At 38.7% G+C, this 15,653-nt stretch overlaps 2 protein-coding genes across 2 annotated transcripts in view; one reads left to right on the forward strand and one right to left on the reverse strand.

Moving 5' to 3' along the window:
* Positions 1–2,456, reverse strand: part of LOC143294614 (sulfotransferase 1A1-like) — an 8,998-nt gene extending 6,542 nt beyond the window's left edge. Inside the window, exons 1-2 of the mRNA XM_076605990.1 lie at positions 2,450–2,456; positions 1,900–2,047 (exon numbers count right to left, since the gene is read on the reverse strand). Of these exons, the coding sequence (XP_076462105.1) occupies positions 1,900–2,047; positions 2,450–2,456 (155 nt within the window). The remainder of the gene's footprint in view (positions 1–1,899; positions 2,048–2,449) is intronic.
* Positions 1–15,653, forward strand: part of LOC143295515 (sulfotransferase 1B1-like) — a 380,130-nt gene that overhangs the window by 262,064 nt on the left and 102,413 nt on the right. The gene's annotated exons all lie outside the window — the stretch shown is intronic.

Genomic DNA, 15,653 nt, shown 5'->3' on the forward strand with positions numbered 1-15,653 from the left:
TTCAGCGTTCTATATTTTGTCAAACTCATGCCTAGTATTGAACGCGCTGCTGCACCTTCTTCTGCTGTTACAGACACTGGGGCACATTGGGCCTCACTAAGGACCAGTTGTTTCCGTGCCTTACATGCTGTCTTCAGTTCTGTGCCCTGTTGCTTGGCTGCATCTTGCTCCGTGTCTCCGGATACATTCAGCCGGATTTTGTTCATAACTTTTGCTCTCTTCTTTCTCAGTGGTGTTGGGGCCTGTGATGATCTTTTCCGGGGTTTCCTTATTTTTTGGAAGATGAGTGGTTGTCCACCAGTTTGGCTCTTGATGGTCATTCTATCTTTGGACTTTGACAGCTTAATGTAGGCACATTTTGTGAAATACCTTTCCTCTGGTTTCGTCACTGGTGCCTTCAGACGACTCAAAGGCCTCAGAATGTGATTTTTGAATGGAGACAGTGCTTTATCTACACCAGAGCGAACTCGCCTAAGCCGTTTAGGTGCAACTTTAAAATGTTTAACTGGTGTTGAAGTGGAATCCAAGGTGTCAGAAAAGGAGACGTCTTCAGTGAACAGGCCGGTGGTCTGGTTGGGGGCTTGGTCTTAAACTGAAACCTTTTTTTTTTTCTCTGGTCTTCCGTCTTTGCTGTTGAAAATGTAAAGAAGCTGCACACTGGCTGGCTGGGACACTGGGGTCAAAGTGACACCACAAATATGACATTGTTTCAATATCTGCTGACGTGCGGGCTATTGATGTGGATGCGTTTTCACGTTTTGGTAGAAATTGTAGCTTTGTGAAACAAGAAGCACAGATCGAGTTTGAGTGCACTCCCTCCGTATCTTCCAACACATTCATGCTGAAAAACGTGTTGATCTCTGAAGCAACACTTACACATGCTTTCTGTTGTTTGCTCCTATCTTTTTCTGATCTCTTGGACCTTCTCCCACACAGTCTGCATAAGGAATTTAAACGCTCTAAACGTTCAGATAGTGAATGATCACTTTGATCCATCTCGGATGGCATCAACCCCCCAAAATAAAACCGACACGAACAAAACAGATAATATCGACAAACAAGTATTTGTTGCTGAAACTACTACTTTCCACAATAAGAATGACAGACAACTGCTTGTTGCTACGACTAATTGATTCTACGTCTTATCTCCATTTATACATAAGTAACGCTGATATACGAACAATTATTTGCTACAACAGTAACGTATTTATTCTACTTCTTCATCATTATTCCAAATGACATACAATCATCTGTTACTTCAACAACTTACACCACTTTATTATTATTATTTGTATTGTTATTATATTAAAAAAATATACGGTCTCAGATTAAAGCCAAAGAAATATGCCCCCGGCCCCAGCCACCCCTCCCTCTGCCAAGCGTGTCAGTATCAACACTCACCAGTGCACCGCGGGTGAGGGATCTTCACTGGCTGGCTCAGTGAACCCCAGCTCACATCAGTTACACACACTTGAAATAACAAGTGAAATCTTTACTCACAGATCTATATTTTGTCCCAAATTTTTCCAGCTTACACAAGACACATTAAACAACAAAATGTAGAAATATCTAGTTTCTGAAAACTTGCTGTCAAAAATTATATCAGTTTTAACACCACTAAACACAGCATGCCCGCTCGATACACACACAACAGCACAGTGCGAAAGCGTGGGAAAGAAGCGGCGGGAAGGGAGAAAGAGGGCATGAGTGGTACAAAGATCTGGCACAAGCCAGCTTTAGTAGTGCCAAAGAACAGTTGAACTTAATAGTCAGATTTGGAGGAGGGTAAACTGCCGTGTATTGATTTGAATTATTCGTCATTACGTTTTATGTCGTCTTTTAAGTCTTCTTTCCTTGGTTTGTGCAACATATCATGGCATGCCACACTCTCTTTATTACTTCAGATGGGTGACGCAGATCTGTGCCCCTCCAGGTCTGGGCAGCTTTTCTAATTCTGTCCACTCCAAATGATCTTGTTCCACTCGACCCAAATAGTCCGTGGTATTATGCAACAGCATGTAAAGGATCTGGTGATGCCAGAAAGTACCTGAAACAAGTCAACATCAAAGGAATTTGGTGCGGACAAAGTGGGAATGAGGATGTGAAAACGCTTTCCAGACTGAATTTATTGCCAGCTGCCTGTCTTTGTAGATACTAGACTTTGAAATCCTTCAGGATTGAAAGTCTCATCCTAAAGAAACCATTGTTTTTTGTCGGTCTAGCTTGGACATATGTTTTAGAGTTTGAGTCCAAAACAGATGTCAATGAGACCCAACACAAATAAGCATTAAGAACATGACGATTGCCTTTGTTGACTTGGAACTCATGTCTGTTTGAACAAATGAAAAAAGTATTTAAAGCAGTTAAACATAAATTTTGAAGAATCTAAAATGAACAACAAAATATGTGCTTACTTGCGGATCTAAAAATGTGTGCAGGAAAGGGAGACCAGTCATGGCTGGCACTAGGGTCTTCATGAAGTGGGTAGTTTGACTGAGGTTCCAACACACACACACACACACACACACGCGCGCACGCACACACACATCGTGTGTGTGTGCGTGTGTGTGCGTGTGGCCGAATTCAAACCCTTGGAAGACAGCAGATATGGTCTTCACACTGCTCACCAAAGAAAAAGAGACATTTGTCATGCTTGACACGACTCGACTGTTATCTCCTGTACACTCGTCCGATATCACTCTGTGAAAGTAGGGCTGCTCTCCTTGGGGGTCACCCTTATCTGTCTGCAAGGGCAGTGGTTTTACTATCAAGTGGATTTTGTGAGAGGCATCTCTCTTGTTCAGTTGTTGTCTGTGTTCTTCTCTTTCTGTGCACTAGTCCATGTTTAATTTGTCCACTTATCTGTGTTTTTATTATTTAAAAAAAATATTTTATGAAGCCTTAGATAAGTATACTTGTTGTTGATGTTATATTATCATTATGATTATTACTGTGATTATGATTATGATGATAATGATGAGCATCATTATAATTATTATTCTTGTTATTATTATTATTATTATCATCATGAATTATCATCATCGTCATAATTATCATACTAAATTAAAAGGGGATGGTGATGAAGAAATGGACAAAGAGGACAAGGAGGCGGGTGTCTCACCACTTCTAGGGAATGACGTAAGAATGAAATCACCATCTCGCAGTTCCAAATGACGTATCTTTTTCAGCTGTTCCCTGTAGTCCTCAATGTGTGGTGAAGGGGGTAACCAAATCTCACCAGCGTTTCCAAAGTACAAGTCGTTTCCATGGCGATCCTTGAGCACTGCCCGGATCATCTTCGTCCTTAAATATTTTCTGAGAATCTGAGAAGACAAGACCACGTCTTTATTTCCGATTGTTAAATATATGCCTAGCCTGTACGCATTTGGCTTATATATATATATATATATATATATATATATATATATATATATATATATATATATGACCCTCCATCACGGAATGAGTCGCTTTGCACCTGACCAACTTTCTCGCTAGCGGCGATTTTAGGCGTGTGGGGGTCAGGTTGTCGATTTTCAGATTTTAACTTAGTAGTAAACTTTAGGCTTTCTTTTATCTCATAGTGAAGTATCTACGCATAATTGTGTCTTCTTTTGCCTTAAAAGTATGCTTAAAATGCCTAACCCGTCATTCTGATCACCTCTGACTTGGCGAAATCGATCAACTTTGACAAGCTTGCCCTCCCTCATCTCTTGGAATCGACCGGTCGAATCATACATTGTTTTAAAGATCAAGTCCGTCTCTTTCAATCTATGTCCTTCTCAATGGTTGATTTTTTAACTACGAGCGAATCGTCGCTTTCAAAATAAGGATACACTACGTAAACAATGCGTCACTATGAAGGAAAATCCCCTCTGTCATTGGCCGAGAGAGGCCACGTGACGAAACCAGCCATTCAGCACGCTAGCTCAAATAATCATGGTCGCAGGGTTCGGAAGCACGCTTTTCAAGAGTGACTTGGCGATTTCCTGACAGGATACACTTGCGTTGCACACATTTTGCCATTCAGTGAAGAAGACGACATTTGTGAGTTTCTAACCCAGTACTTCATTGATGGAACTGACCATTCCAACTAGGCTGATGGTCATGAAAGCAGACGACGCAGGATTGTCGTTCAGCTTTCATCAACAATAATATTAATTTTGATGTAGATGACGAATCAACATTTGCACTAGATACAGAAAGGCTGGAAGCCTTCGCCGGTAATTGCCGAAATCACATGCACCAGGTGCCATCAGTGTTGTGACTGACAGGAAACAAGTGAAACTGACTTGCTGCACTGAAGTGATAGAACTTTGTTTCTCACAGCTCACACAAGGAATATGCGAGCAAAGTGACTGGGGAACTGGATATAGCTGAAGTGTCTGAAGGTAAGCATTCTTATTTTACCCACATTGACAAATACTGAAATGTAATAATGATATAATCAATTGATAATAATTTATTTAACAATGATTGACTCAAGACTGATTTATTGTCTTACATTGGAACAGAAATTCACTGTTTGACATGTGGAATAAAAATGATTAAAAGAATAATGTGAATCTGAGGAAATTAACAGAATGTAAATTAAAAGAAGATCACACACACACACACACACACACACACACACACACACACACACGCACACACACACACACACGCACGCACACACACACACACACACACACACACGCACACAATGTGTGACACAGTGTGTATACATGTCACTCACACACACACACACACACAATGTGTGTCGCACAGTGAGTCACATACTCACACACTATCACACACACACACACACACACACACACACACACACACACACACACACACACACTGTCCCTTCACAGTTTAACCATTATATGTAACTGAGGAAGGGGAGGCAAGGGGCATGACATTGTGAACAGTTTTCAGTTGCACAGAATTTGCTTCAATGGATATTTTATGTGAATGTGTGTCAGGTTGGTGTGTGTGTGTGTGTGTGTGTGTGTGTGTGTGTGTTTCTGTGTGTGTTTCTGTGTCTGTGTTGTTTTGAGGTCAATAAATATATAATTGTGTCAACAGTAAATACTAACAGTATTACTAATAGTTCAATTTCTTTTTCAGCCCTGAAAGATATGATGGTACTTTATATGCCTGCCTGTACACCAATGAATAATTCTGAGATCACTGCTGGCAAGTCATGTCATCAGAAGGAGAGGCAACACCACCACACTAACTACACAGTCAACTAAAGAACTGTCTGCTGGTGAACTATCTATGAGTGAGTGAGTCAACTGTTAATGTACTATGATTTATAGTATAAATTTACCATGAAGTGTGCAAAATTAGTTTCTTTTTACAAACTTTGTATAGATGTACATGTATGGAATTGTAAACTTTTAATGAATAAATTTTAGAACATATAGAAAATAATTCAAAACAAAGAAAATGAAAAGAGATAAAGAACTATTACATAACAAACTGTTTCAGGATAAACCATGCATTTTTGGAACATACTGACACCACCGGTGGAGAAAAAAGAGTGGAGAAAGAAGGTTCAACATCAGCACCATCCACCCTGATGACTAACACTTTGTACCACAATAACTGATGACCTGTGCCACATATCTGCACTTTTTTTTTAATTTTTTTTTTTTTTTAGCAGATTGAGTGTTTGTTTGATGAGGTTGTGTGCCTTTATTGTGTGAAGTATGGGTTTGACAAGTAGGTTTTCTTTGCAGATGAAGTGTTTGAAGTGTTGGATTATGAAGTGTATTTCATTTGATGCTATGCTGGAATAAAACACACATGAACTTGTACCTTTTGTATGAGCAGTTTTGTTGTGTGGATCTTTTTTGTTATTTTGTTGTGCTTGTTGTATGAATTATGGTAATATCACAAGCACACTAAGCCAGTGAGCTCATTGAATTACAATTACATTATTCGGCATCATGATTTAGCATTTTTTACCTTTAATCTGGTATAAATTTTAGTACACATACTATACAAAGCAAACAACACCACAACAAAACTAATCTTCAAACTGGAAGGTTTTTAGTCATGTTGAGCTGATTCAAAATTAAGTATACTAACACTTCAGTTGCAATTCTTTCCAAAAAAATAAGAAAATTCTTATTTGAATAAAATCAAATACACTCAATATTTTTCTTTCAAACTTTGTGCAATTGTGGATATTGCCACTAAGTATGCGTGTGCCAAATCTTGCTTAGAAGTATGTGGTTGCTATGAACATGTTCCACAACTTTTCGGCCTTGATTTCTCAGTTCGTTACTTTCTCGACTTTAGAACTTCAAATAACAATAACGTTTCACAGAATCACCCGATTTACAAACTTTTTTTTTCGCTATAAAGGTCATTTATTGCAGACTTATGATATACCAATAAGTAAAAATCGACCTCTTGTGCAAAGCGACTCATTTCGTGGTGGAGGGTCACATATATGAATCCCATGCCATATGACGGTACAGAGCAAGAAAAAGCAAGCAAACAAAACTGTCATTGATATATTTGTTTATAGCGCAACTGCCTATGAGGGTAAAAGGTAATGAAGGAGGAAAACAGACAAAATTACAAACAAAAGATTGGTTGGCTAATATATATAACGTAGAAATGGGAGATTGCCACTCATGCCCCCCTCGCCCCTCCCCTACACACACACACACACACACACACACACACACACACATATATATATATATATATATATAATAGAGACAGAGAGAGAGCAGGAGGAGAGAGAGAGATTCAAGATTCAAGATTCAAAAACTTTATTACTCAAGGATAAAGATTTTAGGCATCGCCCAGTCTTCTAATCTGTCCTTGTGACAACAATAACAATAACAACATTAACGATAACGACAAAAAAATTAATAATATTGTTAACACTGCTACATCCACTGCTACTACAACGAAGAATGATCACCACCATCATCATTAACATCGTAAAAAGTAATAAAACGAACGCATTCATACATTCATATCCATACACATGCACACACTCTCTCCACCCAACACACACACACACACACACACACACACACAAACATATACTTATGCACAAAGAGAAACATGACCGAGGTGAGAAACATATAGCGGACATAAAGGAAATAGAGAAGCACAACTTTACCATTGCACATATACAAAAGTGATTAATTTGCTGATGCAGATGTTACAGGTAATAACATCCAATTTACAGGCGAACAAGTAAGAACAAAGCACAAAGGTAGAAATAAAATAAATTCACTGCATGTAGGTATTAGATACAAACCACGGAAAAAGCATGATTTTTGTATTTTTTAGCTGGTTATTAAAAAAAGAAAAAGCAAGCTTTGTGGGCCTATTGTTTGTGGAGCAGAAGTTCTCGTATGTTTGATTTGAAGGAACGTAATGAATCGCACGTCTTAATGAACGAAGGAAGAAAGTTTCAAGCAGATGGTCCAAAAAATGCAAAGCTAGATTTGTACAAATCGATGCGCACACGAGGCAGAATATAATTATCTGAATCGTAACGCTCTGATGCCCGTTGAACAAGGTCACTGAGGTATGGTGGTGACATGTTTTTGTGTACTTTTTATTGTAGTCGAATTGCTTGTATAGTGGTAATATTTCCAGTTTTGTTAATTTTTCATCTGTTGATAGGGAGTGGTCTGGTAAAATAAGTTTAGCTGCTCGTCTGTGCAATGAGTTAACTTTTTTTAGCTGGTTGTGACTGGCATTGCTCCAGACTGTAGATGCATAATTGACATGAGAGAGACAGTGTGCCCCGAAGAATAATTTTCTGGTTTGAGTATCGACATAATATCTAAGTTTATTGAGTTAAAACAAATTGCGGGCTAATTGTTTGCATACATGGTTGACATGAGCTTGCCAGTTCAGTTCTTTATCAATAATTACCCCAAGAACGCGGTGCTCACAAACTTGTTCAGTCGAGTTGTTGTTTACCTCGAGCTTTAAAATGAGAGGTTTACGTTGGTGTTTCTGTCTGGATGTCAATGCCATACTTTTTGTTTTGTGTGGGTTAAGCTCCATGTGGTTTTGATAACACCAGTCTGAAATGTCATTTATTCCCTGTTGTAGAGATGATTCTACAAGATCAATGTCGGTGTCACTACAATGAAGGGAACTGTCATCAGCGAACATATCGCAGATGACATTGCCAGGTGATATATGCATCGGCAAGTCGTTAATATAGATGCAAAAGAGTAGGGGTCCAAGAACAGAGCCTTGCGGAACACTACGATGTACATGACCTTCAGAAGAATACGAGCCGTCTAAGTAAACACACTGTGTTCTGTTTTCCAGGTAAGACCGGAAGAAGGAAACAGTTGCCTTGTTTTGAGTATACTCAGTCAGTTTTTTTTATCAGTATTCTGTGATCAACAAGATCGAAAGCCTTCTTTAAATCTAGAAAAAACTGTTCCAGTGATCTTGTTTTGGTTGACTGTAGATAACCACGTATCACAAAGCCGGGTTAATGCTGTGTGACAGGAGTGATAACGCCGAAAGCTGGACTGAAGGGGATGAAAAAGGTTATTTTGCTCCATATGTTTCATAAGATGCTTGTGGACGTGCTTTTCGAGAGGCTTTGACACTACTGATAGTTGGGATATCGGTCTTAAGTTGTTGAGATCTGTGATATCGTTTGACTTTGGCAGTGGAATTACTTTTGCTGATTTTAGCGCAGATGGAACGTTGTTCTGTTCGATGCACAAGTTGTAAATGTATGTAAGGGAGTCTACTATGTAGGGTAGAGCAATCTTGAGAACAGATGCATTTAAATTGTCTGGACCCATTGCTTTCGTATTCTTTAGATTTGAGATTAAGGAACCAACTTCATGAACAGCAAGTGGAGGGATAGCGAATGAGGTACTGGATTTAAGACGCTCTTGACAAAATGTTTGTAGCGACGGAGGAGTAATGTAACATTCTGAAGGAAGGTAGTTTTCAAATGTATGTGCTGATTTAGCTATGTTTAAAAAATGGTCGTTGAGAGTATCCGTTGTCCACACAGTGGCGACAGCATTTGTCTTCTTTTTATACTTATCAGTAATTTCATTAACAGCACGCCATAATGTTGCCGTGTCTCTGTTATTGCTGATAAGTTTTTCAAAATGATCTGTCTTTGTTTGTTTAACTAAATCTTTCACTTTATTTCTTTGCTTTTTGTATTCAGTCTCTTTCCCAGCAGCATCTAACGCATCTCTAAGTGCCATAGCTTTGATAAGATCTTGCGTCAACCAGTTCGGAAGTGTTTTGTGTTTCACTCTCCTTGTCCGAAGAGGAGCATGTCTGTCAACAACTGCAAGAAAGGTTTCATACCATACTGTTAATGCTTGCACTGGATCCACAGTCATGAATACTTTTTGGAAGGGTGCCAAGCTCAAATCAAGAAAGAATGCAGCGGAACTGAAATTTTTGAAAGAGCGGTATTGGATCGTTGTGTGATCCTTGTTTTGTTTCCGAGGAAGTTACAAGACCATGTACAGAGAACGGGGCAATGATCACTGATGCTTTTGTTGGACACTGTGATATCGCATACCAGATCTTTGTTATTTGTGTAAATATGGTCGAGTAGTGTGAATGACGTTTTCGTGATTCTGGTTGCATTGTGAATGAGTTGATGCAATCCAAAGAGAGTAGTAGTGGATTCCCATGCAGGTTGTGGTTTGAATAGATTAATGTTGAAATCTCCTAGCAGAATGACATTTTGTTTATGTTTATAAACATTGTCCATCATTTGTACAAAGTCATCATACCAAGGAAACTTAGCTGTAGGATTTCTATATAGAAATCCTACGAGGAGAGGGGTGGACTTGGAAGGTTTGACCTGTAACCACATGCATTCCACATCGTTGGTTTCCAAGTCATGTCGTCTCTTTGTAAAGCGTGAAATATTTTGATGAATATATATTCCTAGTCCTGTTTCACCAGAGTGATTTGCATCACGTCGTATGAAGTTATAGTTAGGTATGGATAAGGCCTCGTCTGTGAAACGGGAATCAAGGCGCGTTTCGCTGAGCCCGAATATATCAATAGGAGGAGTATCATTTAGTAGCATGCATATGTCATGAAGCTTATTGTATAAATGATAACATTCAAGTGACCAAGCCGTAACCCTTTATCATTGCTGATCCCATCAGACTATTTCACAGTAGTTGTCATAGTATAATGGGCTGTAAGATGACAATATATAATCAGGAGTATTAACAGAACGATATGTTTGAAAGAAAAACAAACTGTAAAAAAAAGAAAGTGGGGATGCTCGTTCAAAATGAGGATAAGCTGAGCAAATGTCTGATTTTAGCTGTTGCCTGAGAGCAAAGAAAAACAAACAAACAAGTAGTATAGCATATAACACACAGGAAATGTCAAATTAGTCAGAGAGAGAGAGAGAGAGAGAGAGAGAGAGAGAGAGAGAGAGAGACAATGACAATGACAGATAACTGTGAAAGCCATCGATCCATACACACATTCACAAACATAAAACACGAGACAGCATGAGAGAGAATGACTAATAGATCTGTAGAAAAGTTGTATAATTCAGGTATTATTTTTCCAAAGTGTACCAAAAGGAATATAGTTCCACACACACACACACACACACACACACACACACACAAATGTTACTAGGATTCATTTCTGTTGACGCATTATTGATTTTTTCATCTTCTTTCTTTGGCGTTATAAAACGAAAGCACTCACCTCAAAGTCTTCGTTCGCTTTGTGTCTGTGTCAGTGGGTGTCCAGAGAGTAACTGGTGCACTGAATGAGAAACTGAGTGAAAGTGGTGAAACTCGCTTGTAGCACAGTCACTCAGATAATGTGTCATGGCCTGCGTTGCCTTCGTGCCATGCATGGTAAACACAGCGAGAGAGAGAGAGAGAGAGAGAGAGCGCAAAAGAGGGCGAGCGAGAGAGGCAGACAGACAGACTCAGCCTCAGGCTTAGATGATTTATTCACTTTAGGCCAGATGCATTGAATACTTGTTAAAGGAACTAACAACAGGCCAGTGATTCCTGCTGTTTTTAAACCACAAGAATGGTACCAAATGTGCGGTGGTAGAGAGAGACAAGACAAGACAAGACAAATTCTTTATTTCGAGGATAATAGATAAGCACTGGTGTGCTTTTTTTACATCCAGTCCCTGCCCTGAATAGGGTCTACACTACACAATATTTAATAAAATGAAAGCATGGTGTTAGTAGAGATACACAACAGAGGAAAAAAAATATGCATAAATAAAAACAAAACAAAAACCACACACACACACACGCACGCACCCACGCACACACACACACACACATGACATACAGGCACTAGCATGGTGTTAGTAAAATGCACATGTAAAAAAAAAAGAAAAAAAAAGAAAAAAAGAAAAAAGGAACAAAATCAAATAAACACACACAACACACACCGCATTACACATCAGAATGGGGGACAGAGAGAGAGAGAGAGAGAGAGAGAGAGAGAGAGAGAGAGGTTTATAAGCATACTAGAATTAAACAAACTAACACTGAAATTCTGAATCATTTTGTTTCTTAAGAAGGGCATGAACCACAAATGCACAAACAAACGAAATATGACCTGAAACAAATAACCAGAACACAACAAAACGAATAAGAAAAACTAACTAAATAGATGAATCATAAAATTGCAATGACATTAGTCCACATGTTTCCTGAACATGTTTCTGATTATCAAAGTAACATATTTGATAGAGTCACTACTGATTAGCCACAGAAAACAAAATAAATTATTTGGAAGTATATTTCCGATTCACGTGTGTGTGTGTGTGTGTGTGTGTGTGTGTGTGTGTGTGTGTGTGTGTGTGTGTGTGTGTGTGTGTGTGTGTGTGTGTGTGTGTGTGTGTGTGTGTGTGTGTGTGTGTGTGTGTGTGTGTGTGTGCGTTTTTGTTTGTTTGTTTGTTTGTTTGTGTGTGTGTGTGTGTGTGTGTGTGTGTGTGTGCGTGCGTGTGTGTGTGTGTGTGTGTGTGTGTGTGTGTGTGTGTGTGTGTGTGCACGCGCACTCTCGCATTGTTCGTATGTATTTTAAATGTCCTGTTTTAAGTACTGTTGAATTACTTGTAGTTGATAATATGCCTATGCATAATTAGTGACGAGTGTACATATGTGCGATTTACGTCAACTTGGTCTTTATATATTTTATATCTTTCTTGTGTCCATACTGAATGATTACAATTTCTGGAAAACCCCCCCAATCATTTTGTTGTTTTTGTATACAGCTCTAATGAATTTCTCTCATTGGAGATGATATTGTATTCTCTCTTCTGCCATTCAAAAGGAAGAGGATGCAGAGTGATATATTGAAATAAGGGATGACAGCATAGAAGACTGGGTGGAAATTTGTGATCGTAGTGACGACATGTCACTGATTAGTCTGAAGCGATTATGGCGAGCGGTGACAGTCGTTCCTTTGATGAATTAAAAAAGTGAATAATAGATATGCACTGTACAAATGAAAGTAAGTTCAGGGAACACAAAGTAAACAGTGGACGTTATGTGGTTTGTGACATTTCTTACGTGACAAATTTATGAGAAATCTGTGTTTTGGGTACCGCCTAGATAATTGGCACACTCATGAGATAAAAAAAAGTTATTTTACTTTACAACTAACGAAGCATCGTGTTACACAGTAGAGCACGTCTGTATACTACCTTTGTATTGTCACTTCGCAAAAAAGAAAACGATTGTCCATCTGAAGAAAAGCACACAGATAATTTTGACTGATGTTGTATGACTGATATGTAGCTTTGTTTTTGTTCTTTTATGTTATGTTGTATTTTTCATGTAAAAAAAAAAAAAAAAAAAAAAAAAAAAAAAATCCAGAAAAGAAAAGGAAAAAAAAAGGAATACGATTTTGTCAAATTGTTGGTGGCAATGACACGCACAGATAAAAACACAGCAAAAATAACATGCAAATCAAAGGTAAATGTGTCTTAAGAAGGCGAAATCTAGAGATGCTTCTGGCAATGTAAATACTAGGCTGGTAGAACCCACGGACATATGTATATATTTCTGCTGTACAATGTTTGTTGCCCATGCAAGTATGAGTAACAGAACAAGAAAAGAAACAATCTGAGCTCCAGTAACAAATGAAACAACAAGAAAGGCAAGGCCTTCAAGACTCAATTGTGATACACACTCAAAGAAGAAAATAAACAACATCTAAAAATCAAAAATTAGTTTGTTGAAATGTGCTCTCTAATCGTTATTATGATTGTATACAGCTTCGCGGAAAGAAAGAAAAGAAAAGAAAAAGTCTTCAATGCAGATTCGAACCATGGATGTTTGGGTCAAGAATGAGTGGTTTTACCCACTGCGCTTACGCAGGTTCGATGTTAACGTTCAGAAATGTTGGTTTGAGCATGTTCTTTTAGCAGAATAAATCGACAGCAGCAATCGGTCATAACGCGGTTTCAATCATGTTATTTTGGTATATCTCGGGCATTTGAAAATTTTCTTTCAAGTCAAAGGTAAAGGAGACGTTCCCTTCGCCTCAAAAACACTGCAATATATGTCCGTTTTTATAGATCTACAGAGATCAGTGATCAACAAGCTTTGTCTTTCCACTCACTGAGAAACTACCGATACCTTCCATTCAATTTCTTTTTTCTGTTCATTCTTGTTAATTCAATATCCACTTTAAAACATTCATGTACAGTAAACACGCCGATGATTATTTAAGAAATTCCTTTTATTCCGCGGTATAGGAGACGTTGCCATCGCGTCAGGCTTTGCAACATGTTTTGTCTAGATCTGCACTGACCAGTGCCGTGTAGATGAGGCAGAGAAACGATCAATGCAAAATTTCTTTTCTGTTCATTCTAGTTAACTCAGTGTCCACTTCAGAATATTCATATGCAGCAAACACGTCAATAATGTAGTTTGTGTTCTGTCCAGAATGTGTATTTCTTTGCTTTTAACTGTGAACAAGAAAAACGAGGTCATGGCGTATTGTCAACAGACAATCGGGAAGCTGTGAAGGGGAAATAGCGGTTTTCGGAATCCGGACCGTACATCAACGGAATAAACTGTTAATGATTCGGAAATACGGCTAAATTCGGGAGACTTACAACCTATTATTGGTATGACAGTGAAGATCTTTCCAATGATGTTTAAGTCAAATTTGGTATTGGCAGACAAAATATTTCCAGAGAAAACGGCAATGTTAAAGTTTACCACAGACACACAGACAATCAGACAGACAGACAGACTGACAAACAGACAGACAGACAGACAGACAGACAGACACATACACACATACAACCGAACACTGGGTTATAACATAGACTCACTTTGTTTACACAAGTGAGTCAAAAAGCACTGAAGGTGACGTCATTCGAAGAAGAAGGGCAGCTTGCTTGCAAAAAACTGGAACACATTTCTGATCAATCAAAATAACATAGTCTGGTGACATACTTCAGGACTTCAGGTGTGTGTGTGTGTGTGTGTGTGTGTGTGTGTGTGTGTGTGTGTGTGCAAATATGATATGCTGCACGGTTGAGGTCTACAAAGGTGTATGCTCAACAGACACAAAGCTTTCCCCTCTGATCTCTGTTTTCCAAGCCCCACACCACCACATTGTCTCTTCATTGCCAGTTACAGTCTCTGCTTCCGGTGTAACTCGGCAGGTGACGTCATATTATTCAAAGAAGAAGGGGAGCTTACTCTCCGACATCCGTTTCTTGAAGACAGCGTCAAGTTGTTCACTCTGTGCCACTGTGAACCAGTTCTTCCAGTCTGCGATCTCCCCTGTGGAGTGACAATACAGACAGAACATTCATAACTTGTCTGTCAGCCTGTCTGCCTCTCATCCTGTCTCCCACCATTTATAAATAAATGTGTGAATCAGTGTGCAAGCATTTGTGTAAACAAGGACCATGAATGCATCTTATTATCGAGTTCAACAAACTATTTTGCAAAGCTTAAATTAAAAGACTTTTTTTCAATCTATGAATGCAGCATACAATTTACGGTTGAGAGAAAATTGTTTATATACAAACGTCATCAAAGTAAACGGATGATCTGTTGTAGAATAGCCATGCTTAGGTCCTGCTTGACATTTGTTGGTATGATTATTTTCAGCCCATTCATGCAATCCATGGTTTATAATAGATCTGATCAACAATCAGCTTATATCAGACAAAGCAATTCCTCTATGTTAGGGTTATTCGAATAACATTATCTTTTTAAAGAGGGAGAACAATATCTTCAGCCTAGTCTTTAGGATGAAATCCTATATCAAAAACACATTTGAAATGGTGAAAATCGATTCTGTTTTACATGTTCACTTCAACAGTTTTCCAATAATGCCATCTGGTCTTACAGCATTTCGGTTTAAAAAAAATCTGAAAGCAAGCAATAGCCCTATATCTTTTTTTGAAATGTGAGAGAAAGAGAGACAGACAACCAGACACACAGACAGAAACAATCAGAGATAACAACAGTGATATAAAGTCACAGAACACCCCTACATCTCTTGTTCAGAATAGTGTTACTGAACCAGTAATTGAAAGAGTTGTCTGACCTTTCCGGAAATATCCGGCATTTCCCTTTTTCCACGCCTTCTGTCCGTGTAGCTCTGGGTTCTGAGGTTCTTTCGCTGCCTTCAGTTTGGAGAACTCA

The sequence above is a fragment of the Babylonia areolata genome, chromosome 20, assembly GCF_041734735.1.
Source record: "Babylonia areolata isolate BAREFJ2019XMU chromosome 20, ASM4173473v1, whole genome shotgun sequence".
Lineage (NCBI taxonomy): Eukaryota > Metazoa > Mollusca > Gastropoda > Neogastropoda > Buccinidae > Babylonia > Babylonia areolata.